This window comes from Vigna radiata, unplaced genomic scaffold (assembly GCF_000741045.1).
Source record: "Vigna radiata var. radiata cultivar VC1973A unplaced genomic scaffold, Vradiata_ver6 scaffold_373, whole genome shotgun sequence".
Lineage (NCBI taxonomy): Eukaryota > Viridiplantae > Streptophyta > Magnoliopsida > Fabales > Fabaceae > Vigna > Vigna radiata.
Window position 1 is genome coordinate 180,450 of NW_014542541.1, and position 13,688 is coordinate 194,137.

The 13,688-nt window shown below is 29.2% G+C and overlaps 2 protein-coding genes across 2 annotated transcripts in view; both read left to right on the plus strand.

Annotated features, from left to right (window-relative positions):
- Positions 1–1,255, plus strand: part of LOC106780154 — a 3,378-nt gene extending 2,123 nt beyond the window's left edge. The window contains exon 2 of the mRNA XM_014668407.1: positions 1,223–1,255. Coding sequence (XP_014523893.1) covers positions 1,223–1,255 — 33 coding nt within the window. The remainder of the gene's footprint in view (positions 1–1,222) is intronic.
- Positions 1,256–6,553: 5,298 nt separating this feature from the next.
- LOC106780159 lies at positions 6,554–7,401 on the plus strand. The gene has a single exon (XM_014668414.2). It carries the CDS (start codon positions 6,693–6,695, stop codon positions 7,239–7,241), a length of 549 nt encoding a protein of 182 aa, XP_014523900.2. The 5' UTR covers positions 6,554–6,692; the 3' UTR covers positions 7,242–7,401.
- The last annotated feature ends 6,287 nt before the right edge of the window (positions 7,402–13,688 follow it).

Genomic DNA, 13,688 nt, shown 5'->3' on the forward strand with positions numbered 1-13,688 from the left:
AGATAATCAAGCACATTAAACAAGAGGAGTAGATAAAAGGGAGCGAATAAGATGAAATTGTCAACGCCCAACAACTCCATTCATCCATAGTCTTTTTCGTTAATTGAATCAAATACATTGCATGTTTATTTTCTGTCTTTGCATCCACAACAGTTAATCTTTTTCTACAAGTCTTACGATTTTGATTCACACGAACGAGCCTTTCGAGTCTCTTGGGAAGAACGATATTGGGTATTACCGATTATATTACTTGCACGATCTGGTACACTTGCCAGTGACTCAACATCGGTTAGTGCAACAACCGACGTCTATAGTGTTATAGACGTCAGTTACCTTACTAATGTGATGTCCCGTAGAAGTTTTCATATGCCTTTAGACGTCGGATGCAAGAGGAGTTGACGTTTAAAGCGCTGAACAAAGTGACTTTTCAGTAACGGGTCAGTCTAGTAGACGACGAAGACCTAGGGGCACTGACGTCTATGAACTTATAGACGTCGGTCCTGAACAAATGGACGTCTATTTACCTATAGGTGAAACACATTAATTGCAGCCATATAGATGTCAGCTGTCTGACTAAACTGACGTCCAAGAAACTATTCAACTGCCTTTTTAGGCCATTTAGACATCGGACGATGAGGCGCTGACATCCAAAGCGCTAAACGAAGTGACTTTTCAATAACCAGTCAGTCTAGTAGATGTTGGTCCTATACCAAGTGGCGTCTAAGTGCCTACGAGGTAGGTGAATCGCATTAATTGTAGCAAGATAGACGTCTGGCCCCCCGTAATCGACGTCTATATAGTAGAAATACATTGACTTCTCACCTACCTGTCAGGTAAATGGACGTCTGTTTAGGGTGAAATTGACGTCTACACTATTATAGATGTCGGGCGATTTACAAACTGACGTCTATATGACAAGCTTATTTACTAAAATGTCACCGATCAGTCATATATGTCTCGCCACACCATAACCAACGTCTAAGAAGTGACGTTAAACAACGATTCTGCACTAATGATGACAGGAAATATATGAAGATCAAGAATGAAGGATGAAAAATGGAGAAGAGAAATTCCCTCAGTGTGGAAAAAGAGGAAAAAGAACCATTGTTTCACTTTTCTTTTTCTAAATATCTTTATTCATAAATATCTATAAATTTTAAAAAACTCACGAATATTTTCTAAATAAATATGACAATTAACAAGACAAACTTTTTTGTTACAGGTAAAGGAGCGAATTAACAATACTTATATTTGACTTGACCATTACTCCTATTAACCATCATATGGGAATACACATAGAAAACAGGAGGGTACAAAAAGAAATGGTCGAATCTAGATGGATAAATGGGCTATAAGTTGTTTTTTTATTGGTGACAACATCCTATCCTACAAAACAATTTAAATTTATTGGGGCGTTGATCCCTGCACCTCTACGTTTTGGTGCTCCACCTCCCTATTCCACTTTTAAACCTTTTTTTTTATATTTCTATTATATCTTTAAGTAAAATTTATTTTATAATTTAATTTTAATTCCGATCTTCTAAACGTTCTCGACAGATATCCACATCCGTTTAAGGTCCAATCAAATGTTACATGTCTGACGTCTTCTTCCTCCTAGGACTCATAAATCCTCACACAGAAATACAAAAAAACCAAAAACCTAACGCACACACAACTGAAAAGCTGTTACATACATTTAAAAAAAAACAACCAGAAATCAAAACAATGCTCAAGAAACCAAAAGAAAAATTAAACTCTGGTGCAGAGTGGCAGAAACCAGCAACATGCGGAAGAAGAAACCCAAAGGAACGAAAGTTTCTCTATCAAGCGGCGCAAGAAGAGACGAAAAACTAATCTCTTGAAGACCAATCAGCAGAAACGAAGCACCACCGCACCGCACCGCCGAACCGTCGCACAAACCCGCCGACACACAGACCACACTGCCGCACACCCAGGCCGCACCACCACAAAATGCACAGACAAAGAAGTTGGGAGTCAAAGGTTAAAAAAAATGAAAATGAGAGTGAAGAGAAACAAATCGGGAAGGTGGGGGTGCTGTGTTACGGTGAGAGAGGGAGTGAAAAGGTGAGGGTGCTATGTTACCGTGAGGAAGGGAGTGAAATTGAAAATAGAAAAGTAAGAAATCTAAGGTTAGTTAAATAAAAGAGGGTTAAAAATGTAAATTACAAAGTATATAAAAGGTTATTTTTATAATATAAAAAAATTAAAAGAATGAGGAGGTAGAAGTCCAAAACCGTGGAGGTGCAGGATCAACTCCCATCCTACAAAACAATTTAAATTTTTTAATTTTAATTAAATAAGAAATATAACAAAAAGAAAAACGTTGGGCTAACTCTTTTCCTCTTTTTTCATCTTCATATTTGTAGGAATGATTCAAATTACCTATGACATAAGAAATATTATCAATTATATAATTCAAAAACAAATTACATATTACATAATCTAAAATATATTTTTAAAAATTTAGAAGTTTAAACTTTAAAAACATATTATATAATCAAGAATACCAAAAATAATTATAAATTATATAATTTAATATTCAGAAATATATATATATATATATATATATATATATATATATATATATAATCTGAAATATGTTTTCAAATTTTACAATCTAAAAATTTCATTCATGAACACTTTAAACTTTTTTAACATTTTATGGAGGTGCGGAATAAATCATAGGTTGTAGAAAGAATACAACTTTTGAGTTACACCTTACATGATTTGCAGCAAAAATGGCTAATCGGGCATTTCTTCCTACACCTCCATATTGTCTTCCTCCATCTTCATGGACCAAATTCAAAGACCATTTTGTCTCTATCTTTTTTTCTCAGGATTTTATAATCCAGATCATATTTTTTATTCTTATTCTAAATTGTATAATTTGAAATGTATGTTTTAATTTTTGATTTTAAATTATACAATCTAAGATATATTGTATTTCTATAATCTTGAATTTATTTTTTATTTTATATTTCAAATTGTATAAAATAGAAATTTTGTATTTTAGATTATATAATCTAATTTTTTTATTATGTACTCCAGAGCTTAAAATGAAAAGAAGGTAAAATTAAAATTTTGAAATTTAAAAAGGTGAAGGAAGAAATTATGAAGGTGCACTGAGAAACGTCGAAGAATTCCAATTTGGGTCCACAATCTGAAAAGTGATGAGCCCAATTCAACATGAAGAAATGAAGAAAAGAAGAAAAAGTAAAAGTAACCTTGAAAACCTTTTAAATTGTTTTTAGGTTTGATTATTTATGCACTTATGGTTAGAAGTGAAACCCAAAATAATTAAAAGAATAACATTTTAGTGTACATTGCTTTTTGTCATCTTTGAAACTACTTTATCAACTCTGTAATCCATATCCATTCCCATTGGAATCTATTCCTTATGCACCCAAAAAAAATATTAAAGAATGAATATATTTTACAATTTTTTTTAGAAAAAAATCTAAGAAATTAAGATTATTATGAATATAAATTTAAGATGAAGTGCTCGTTGATATGATTAAGGTTATTGCATTTAAGATACTGTTTATTTTATTATTAGATTACAATTTTGGTTAAAAAGACATGAAATTAAGGAAATAAAGAGAGAAAAATAATTTTTACGTTTAAATTATGAAAAACTTAGGGTAGTGTAAACCTTCTAATTATTTCATCCTAGGCTGATAATCCATGAATGACACTAATACAATGATGTATAAGTTTAGGAAAAATTGTATCTATCTGTCGTGAAATTGTAGTATATAACATTCACTTTTTTTTTATATATTTTAAAACATTTTTTATTATAAAAATTTGAAATAAACATTTTTTTAATACTTTTATTAAAATGAGACGTATTCTAAAAAGATGTTTTTCTTTCAAGCTTTTAATAAAAGATACAAACTCTTTATTTTATTTTTTTTAATAAATTTACATTCACACATGTAAAAAAACTTATTTCTGATATTTTTACTTTGAATTTTAAATTTTATAATTTTTATTTAAATGTTAGTCAATACGATTTTTTAAATAAAATATGAAAAATATTTATCATTTTACTAAAAACAACAAGAAAGGTGAGGATTATTTGTTAAAATAGCTTATTTTTAAGGTAAACAAGCAAAGGTTAGTAAGTTATGATTAATAAAAGATAAAAGCTTAAATGAAAAATTACTGGTTAATACTAAAATGTTATAAGTTTTAGGAAATGTAATAATTTAAATATAAGTATGTATTTTATTTCTATTCATTAACTCCAATAATTTCAACATATTGTAATACTAGAGTTTAAATTAATTTTTCTAGAAAGATACACTAGAAGACTCCAAATTAATAAATCAAAAAACCAAACAATTAAACATGAGATTACTCTACCAACTTCAAATTAAAATCCTAATATTAAATAATTGTGATTTTTTCTTTCTTATTTATCTTACATAACACTTAAATTTCTTATTTTTAGTTAATATAAAACAATAAACTCATTTACTATCGATAAACAAAAAAAAATTCTTTTTTGTCGTAATGAGATATCTTTGTAATGATTTTGAAATTAGTTTTCAGATGAAAGATGGTTTCACACTTCAAATTCCAAATTGACCTTTAATTTCCCTATTTAACCATAGAAGAAGTTTCTAAAATTACAAGTTAGATGTTAATTAGGGTTCTTGTGTGTGAATGAAGCGTGTTTCACTCTCCACCCATCAACATAGAACCCAATTCTTATTGTTGGGACCACTATCCCACTAATTCAAACACAAATGCTACAAAGATTCTCACCATCTTTCAAAACAATGAACATCATCCTAATCTAAAACTCCATTCTTCTAAGTTTTTCTTTCCACTTCATTTAACAACAACTTTTAAACTTGGTAGTTAAAGCAGATGTTTTTTTGTAAACCAAAGAACACAGATTAAAACATCTTTTTTCGATTCATTCACACGTCAGATGCTGTTTTTATCACTGGACCATCATGTTCTATAGTTTCTTAAAATAATCAAAAACAGTTTTTAAGTAAAAATGATATCAAGAACAACTGTTTGATATTTATTTGTCTCTTGCAATCTTGCATTCTCTCTTGACCCTACTTACCTCATTCATCAGAGTGGCTCTAACGTCACCTTGTCACACTTTAGAGCCAAAGGCAAATTCTCAATCTTAATAATCTCTTTCTGATGTGGTCATGCACATCAATGACTTAATCACAACCTATGCCATCGCAACCAAAGGGAAAAAGTTATTGCCACTCTAAAAATTCTTATCTGCCATGCCATTGCTTTTATCTCACATTGTCACACATCAGATTTAGATAGATATTCTTCTTTCAATTATTCAAACATTATTGTTTACATTTTAAACAATTTAATTGAATTTATAAAATGATTAATGTTCACTCTATATAATGTGTACCATACAGTCTCCCGACACCAAGCCGACCGACCACCAGACTACCAAACCGATTATCCAAGTCGACCATCTACTAAGTTGACCATCCAGACCGATCACATGTTAGATTATAAACAATAATAACTCATTAAAATCCTAATGCAGATTAAGGTATGATTGAGGCATCATTAGGCCAGTGAAAGGTAAAAACCTATTAAACTAGTATAAATAAAAATCCCATATATGATTTTAGAAGACTATGCAAAATATATGCATTGTTTGTCCTGTCAACAGTTTGGTTATATTACTAATTTGAACGTCGGAATAGGACCCACACAGCTTGGACAAGGAAGAGAAAAAACAAACAACACGTAATTTAAAGAATAGAGGACCACTAGAAAACCCGTCCGGTGACAACTTGGAGTGCTTCGAATAAGGGACTTCAACCCTATACGTGAAACATAGATATAATATTAACTTTACTTTCTGTATGAATATAAACTTTTACATTTTTAAGTTGTTGATACCTTAATCTTAAACATGCATTTGCGGATGGTGACAATATTTTAGCGCTAACAAATCTGTAAAAGAGTTTAAATCTTTAATAATGAATATAAAATGAGTATTTACATAATCAACATTATACTATATTTCATTAGAATAATATTTAATTCAAACATATAATAATATTATAATTAATAATAACAAAATGATAAATAGTAACCTAATAGACTTAATGAATTTTATTATTGAACTGTGTTTTTTAACTTGTCGGATCAGATATGAAGATAAGTGAACTTTAATAGTTCATTCAAGTTGAGTCTTAAGATGCTGATATTGTTTAACAATGAATAAGTTAACAGTAACACATAAGTGAGAAAATTCAGTGAACTTAAAGTCTTTAAATTTTAGTTAAAACTAGCACTTTAGAAGCACTTCTATTTGGCAAGTAGAAGTTGTCTCACTAAATGTTAAACAGATTGGAAATTGAGTTCTTTTTATTTTTCTATACTTCATTCAAGACTGTGACTGACCAAGTGTTAACTAATTTGTGGCTGTGTTATCCACACAGTGCATCTTTTGAACAGATCCTGAACTTTCACAAACTGTTTGAGTAATTCACCTTCTTTATATTACTGTTAACTTTTTGTAAACTGACATGTGTGAGAATTTTCTTAGAATTTTCAGCATGAGTACTTTTTTGTTGACTAATACATAGTTTCCATGGTTTCTCCTTCTCTCTCTTCCCCTCATTTACCTCACTCATCATTTTCATGTCCTCTATATATATATGCTCATTCCTACTACTTCTCTACTTCATCTTCATTTTTCTCTCTCACTTCCCAAAGCCATGATGAACAAGTTCAAGAAATCTCAAGTTCTAGTGCTGTGTGTTCTACTTGTTCTTCTTGTGATCACACCCTATTTACCTTCCTCACTCAGGCCAACCTACTTGTATTTCATCATAAACTTCCTGATCATGTCACTTTGTGCTGAAGCTGGACTCCTTTCAGTTTTTCCCAGGCCTTTGGAAGATAAAAAGCAACCTGTTTCTGTGATGGCATCAGAAGCAAGTTCTGAGAAAAGAGTCTCAGAAGATGATGAAAAGTCAGGAGAATCTGAAGGCAGGAAAGTGGAGATGATGCAAAAGGGTAGCCTTTTGTTGATAGAAGGTGAAGATGAAGAAGTGATGATGGATGAAGAAGATGAAGCAGAAGAGGAGATTGGAGGAGTTAATGGGCAAGAGCTGTTTGCAAAAGCTGAGGCCTTCATTGGAAACTTCTACAAGCAACTGAAAATGCAGAGTGAGGAATCTTGGATTTATCAGAAAGGCTTTTAGGTGGAATGCTGCTTTAGCTTTTACAATAGAATAATGTGAATTATGTAATGTGGTAGATTAGAAACAATGGTCCTGTTGTGAGAAAACCATATTATTCTTCTCTCGTTGGGTTTGTACATCTTCAACAACACTACATACTTTAACTTCTCAATCCAACATCAGCTCTGTTTCCTAATTACTATTATCTCAGATACAACTAACAAACAGTAAGAAGGTTTTAATTAAAATATGGTGTTGTCAGATTTCTTCATTAAAAAAAAATTAAATTAAATTAAGAGGTGTGTTGAATGATGTTATATAATAAAATCTGATATATGATTGAAGAATTTAAGGATAATTCTAAGTATTATATGTGGTAAAGATAGAAGGTTAAGTAACATAAATATAAAAATCCATGAAGATAGAAAAATGATTTTTTAACACATAAATTTTTAGATTCATTTGATATTACCTTTCTTTACTTTTTAGAATAATGGTAGATTGACATATTTACACTTATTTGACATGATTTTTATAATGAGAGAGTGAAAAATAATGTATTAAACAAGTGTAGAAGTATGTCAAAGAATATTTCCTCTATTTTTTATTTTCTTTTTTTTTTTAAAAAAATACAAAAGTTTATACTTTTACAATCATTTTATCCTTATACTTTGTATCAAATAATGTAAAAGTGTGTTATAATATCATTACTCATATAAAAAAAATGTTTCAATTCTAAATATATCATTAAAGTCAATCACTCTATATTTAAATATTGTTTATTTTAAAACGTGAAATATTGTAATAATTTGTTTTTAAAAAACGTGTTAAAAAGTAAAAGAAAAAAAAAATAACTAAGTCTCCAAAATATATGATTATTAAGAAATTTATCAATTTTTTGTTTCTCTTATTAAAAAACGATGGAGGGTACCATTCATGTTCCTGTCCCCTTTTGAAATTTAACTAAGAAAAATTGGATTTTGGCACAAATAAAGAAGTCTTATTTGCTTTTTTCTTTTCTCCTAAGGCCAAATAATTGATCCTTGTTTGATCTCATGTGGGTCTTGGTTCTAAATTTTCATAACCATGACCAAGTCATCTTTGAAAATTTGAGACCCTTTTTGCTGTTTTGTCTAAGTAAATTATCTTCATAAGTATTGAAAATTAGGGTTTGTTTGATTCTTTCCACACCTTTTTCAAAATGGTTTTACTAAATGACTATCAATTTCTCATTCAAAATTTAAAACATGTATTCTTTTCAAAACAAAGAATCAACTATCATATGCTTTCTTCTAATCCTTTCTTATTTTTTCTTTCCATGTAGATAATTGTAACTAATAAATTAGATGACGTGCTATTCTTTTATAATTATAAAATCTCATTTATTAATACATAAAAATTAATAATCAAGATAATGAATTAAGATAACAGCTACATTATTTAAACAATAGCAAAAAATAAAATTAAAATATAAGGACTCAGTTTAAAAATATACAATTTGTCTATACTCAATAGATATTTTTATAATAAAGACTTAAATAAAATATCTAAGTTTATGAAAATCTAAAACTTAATTCAATCTTACTAAAATATTTCATAAAAAAACTGATTTAGTAATTCAACTTTGAAGTAAGATTTTTAACTAATATGTTTTTAGAAATACAAACTTGTTTAAGTTATTACTTATTAACGTTTAATAATTATAAATTAGTACTTATTTGACTTTAAGATTATTATTTTTAATAAATTTATTATATGTATAATAGCTAACTCAATTCAGTATATATAAATTATTTTCGTTTTTATTACATAACTTTTTTTTATCAGCTTATTATATTTTATCTTATTTTTATTGTGAAATTATCTTAAAAAGTTATTCATGCCTTCTTGGTTGTTGAACAGATATAAGATTGAGATGAGTTACAACAATGAAAATATATTGAAACAAAACAACCATTCGATAATTAATTACGGTAAAATTAATATTTTTTCTTATTTTAAAATTAAATTATTAAAATAAAGTTTTCGAATGGTTGTTTTGATAATAGTTATTTGAAGGTATTGTGGAGTTAAATTCATATTAATTAGTGTAAATTAGATAATGTTTAATTAAGAGGTATTGTCTAAATTATTTGTTTGGATTGAAATTAATTTTTATAGTTAAAATATAGCGTGGTATGTTTGTTTAAAAAGACTAAGAGAAAATAATGAAAACAATGGATTCGAGTTATAATTAATTTATACATAACTTAGAAAAAATTAAAAAAAAATTGTATGAAGTTTAAATAAATAAATAAATTAATAATCTAATTTTAATTTGATTGATTGTAGTATGATTAGGAGTCCTCCGAACTACAATTTTTCTTATGTGTTTTAAGACATTTCTAAGTTATGTATGGTATTATAAAACTTTTCATTCGTAGGGCTGAGTTTTTTGCTACCTAAATAATTAGGATTCTTAATTATGACTAAATGTTTAATTTCCTAAAATATATATTTAAATAAATTATCAAATTTGGTAGACAAAATAAACTAAACTGAATGGATACCCTTTGGAATCATAGACAAAATTGAATGAAAATTAAACCAAAAATATTTTGGTGTATGTGTTGTTAACATATAATTGGAGAAGGGTACGAAGAAAACAACTCTTTGTTAATTCATTAATCTTAATTTTCTTCTTGTGCTTGTTTTCTTAATTTAAAAAGAAAAATTAAAACCCATATTATATTCTGTTTAACTTTAATTCTTATGTCTCCTAATCAATTTAAACCTAATTCTTCTCTTATGGTTTCTACAATAATTTTTTTTTTTTGTAACAGTTACTAATAAGTATAACTTTTTCAACAAAGACATATCAAATTAGAAATTATTATATCATCTCTAAACACTTACTTAGAAACTTCTTTCCAATAATAGAAATTAGGAACACACCAAGTTTCTTTTATTCACACATTTTAAATAAAACCAATTCAAATATATTTTATAAATTAAATCAAATTGTTAGTATTATATTCAATAGTATCATATTATTTAGAAGACACATTAAATACTTTTTTCTCTTTCTATATTCTGAAACATTTTTTAAAAATAAAATCATGACGGTGAAAACTTTAGAACAGACAATATTTCAAATATATGATGATTGACTTAATTTAAAATATTTATGACTTTTTTATTAGTTAAAGATTTAATTATTTACTTTTTAGCATTTTCTCTTTAACAAAAAGGAAAGGTATCATATACCCTTCTATTGGTGCTTTCGTGGGGTAATAAGTTGCACGGAATGTTCATTTTGAGATTATCGTTTTCAATTGTTGAATATAATATATATATATATATATATATATATATATATATAACATAATATATATATATATATATATATATATATATATATACTATTTATGATTTCATGTTATATGTTTCTTATGCCCTTTTAGTTTTGATGTGTGTGCATTAGTGAGATGATGTGGTAATGAGACAAAAATGTAAGATATTCTTTCTTAGCTTTGAAACTTAGCAATAGTAATTTCACTATTCTTGAACATATCTCTATATGCAAAGCTTCATATTATGGTCCTACCTTATCATCTACTTCAACAATATATGACATGCTTTATAATAATTGAGTTTAGAGGGAAATCTAAAATTGAGGTTCTAAAAAGTATACACATAATTTAAGTTGACTTATTTAAGCTGATTTAGTTAAATGATTTTTGTAGTAATGATCATAATATAGGAACTTACTAATTCCATTTATGATAAATCTATATTATAAAATTTAACTCATAATTTTAATTAAGGTATTTTTACTTTTATTCGGATATGAAGTATGTTACGTTGATTGTATTTTTTTTTTCAAATACAATAATTACATACGAAAGCATATAGCATTTAATTGAGACAAACAGAAGTTTTAATTTCTAAAATAAAACGTAAGTTTGATTTGTTTAATCCTTATGCTAATTTAATTTTTTTATATTTATGAAATATAAAATTACTTGTATCTTGATTTTAACACCCAAGAAAGTTAAATATATTTATGTAATTAATAAAATTATTTTTTTTATCTCTAGTCGATGTGATCCGATAATGGCCAGCAACAGGTGAAACAATATGTTCAAAAAACTACCATGTTAAGAAATGGTCTTTAAACTCCACAAAATCGGTTTATAAGATGAGATTTATGCTCCACTTATATATTATAAATTAGTTTTATTTCTAATCGATTTGAAACTTCCCGTATATAAAACTTAAACTTAGTTTGTTCAAACATCAGAGCTTAACTTTAAATTTGATTTTTTTTTTATTTAAACTAACACTAGTGCAAAAACGCGCTTTAACGTCACTCCTTAGACGTCGGTTCCGTGAAAATCCGACGTCTACTGCTGTACGGTGGCATTATCGTAAATAAATTGGAAAACTAGATGTCAGTTTCGATGTCAGGCGACATCTATCACATCATAGACGTCACATCTGCCGCAACCTGACGTCCAATTGCCTGAGGTATGTGATAAGACAGTCCATTAACGTCGGATTTTCAGGGGACCGACGTCTACGAGGCTGCAATTAATGCTGCCCATCAAATTCCCAGGAGCTTAGACGTCGGCTGGAAAGGGCACCAACGTCTACGTCACTGATAGGAAAATCAAATGTCAACCGGTTCAGCTTTAGACGTCGAATAGACGTCGGATCCTGTGAAAAAGCGACGTCTGGGCTACAATTAATGTTGTTCACCTAATTTCCCAGGCAATTAGACGTCACGTAGTCAAACGCCGACGTCTAAGGCCTGTCTGGAAGGCGGGAAGACAAAAATTCTTCAATGTAGACGTCTGTTCTGAGGGGCACCAACGTCAACGTTCCTTTATTTTCACCAAATTCGAGGGTTGGAGACGTCGGATGTTAGAGGCGCCGACGTTAACTTCCCTGACAGGAAACCAAAACGTCAATCTTTTCAGCTTCCTAGACGTCAGTTTCTGGAGCAACCGACGCCCCATTTTCATTTTAAATAGACCGCGAACTCTTCTCAAAATTCAGTTTCAATCGCGTCTTTATCTCTTCTCCTTTTTCTCTGCTTCTCCTCTACTGTTTATCTCTTGCTGCATTGCGTTGTCGTTTCTCATAACGTCATTGGATTCGTCCTCTCATTTTTCTCTCTTGCATCCTAGGTTCGTGGTTTTTTTTTATGCTACCCGTTTAAACCTTCTTTAGTTTTTTATTGATTATCTTGTCGTTGAACTGATTAAAATTTTCTTTCTTTGTGTTGTGTTTTAGTGCAGTTTTGATCCTCTCTTTGGGTAACATAGTGTAACATTCTTCCTTTGCTGGTTTCCTCACAAGAAGAGTGGCGATCTTTTGAGCTCTCTAGTTCTTCCGACCCAAAATGGTACCTGGGTCCTTGTCTACTTCTCGACACCGTAATTTTTTTCTGTTGCGGTTGATTAATGGGAAGTACCCATGGATCCAAGTTCGGTTTTGGGTTGAAAGGACTAGAGGATTCAAAAGACGCAAGCTTTTTTTGTAAGGAAACTAGCGAGAGAAGAATGTTACACAATGCTACTGAAAGCCTGGATCAAAACTGCACTAAAACACAAAATTGTTGTTAGATGTCGGTTAAAGCCATGTCCGACGTCTATAACAACATAGTCGTCGGTTAGTGTCATTTTAAACCTCTTTATATATATTCATGTTGACGTCGGTTTAATCATAGGAGGACGTCTATACAGAGTAATTAGACGTCGATGTGTGTTTAAGCAGATGTCTATAGAGACGTCGGTGGATATCTGTAACCGATGTTGAGTTGGACGTCAGTTCGGAGGAATTCCGACGTCCCATAAACGTCACCCGTTGAGACGTCGGATGTGAATGTGATGTTAAAAGCCCAAATTAACTGACGTTAAACAACATTTTTCACTAGTGTAAAAAAATTGGATGACTGTAGAAGTAGTTAAAATAAAACGATATGTAAATAGATGAATATATATAACTTGGGTGAATATATAAAATTATCAATAAAACTTGGAAGAACTATGTTTATTGTTTTATAATAAGGGATTCAACACGAAGACTCAATTTTCAATTTATGATTGACAAAATTTTCGTCTTAAAACCTTAATTCAATATTGAGTTTATGTATCTTTCATCTTATAATGTATTTTTAATTTCTGCATTTTTATAAGAATTAAATTCATATTTGAATTTGTAAACGTTTATGATACTTCAACTTCCAAGAACATTAAGATGTGACTATATACAGTGTCTTTGTTGTAGTTATTAGAAATAATTTTAAGATAAATTTACTATGAATCCAATGGAACAAAAATTCATGATGTTTCGTGGTATGGCTGACATGTGTTGTACATGATAAATCGATAGTGTCTTCTATGAAACTGGATGATAAATATTATTTACATGATAACACATAAATAATGTTTAAAATATTATAAAAATAATATTGTCTAAGTA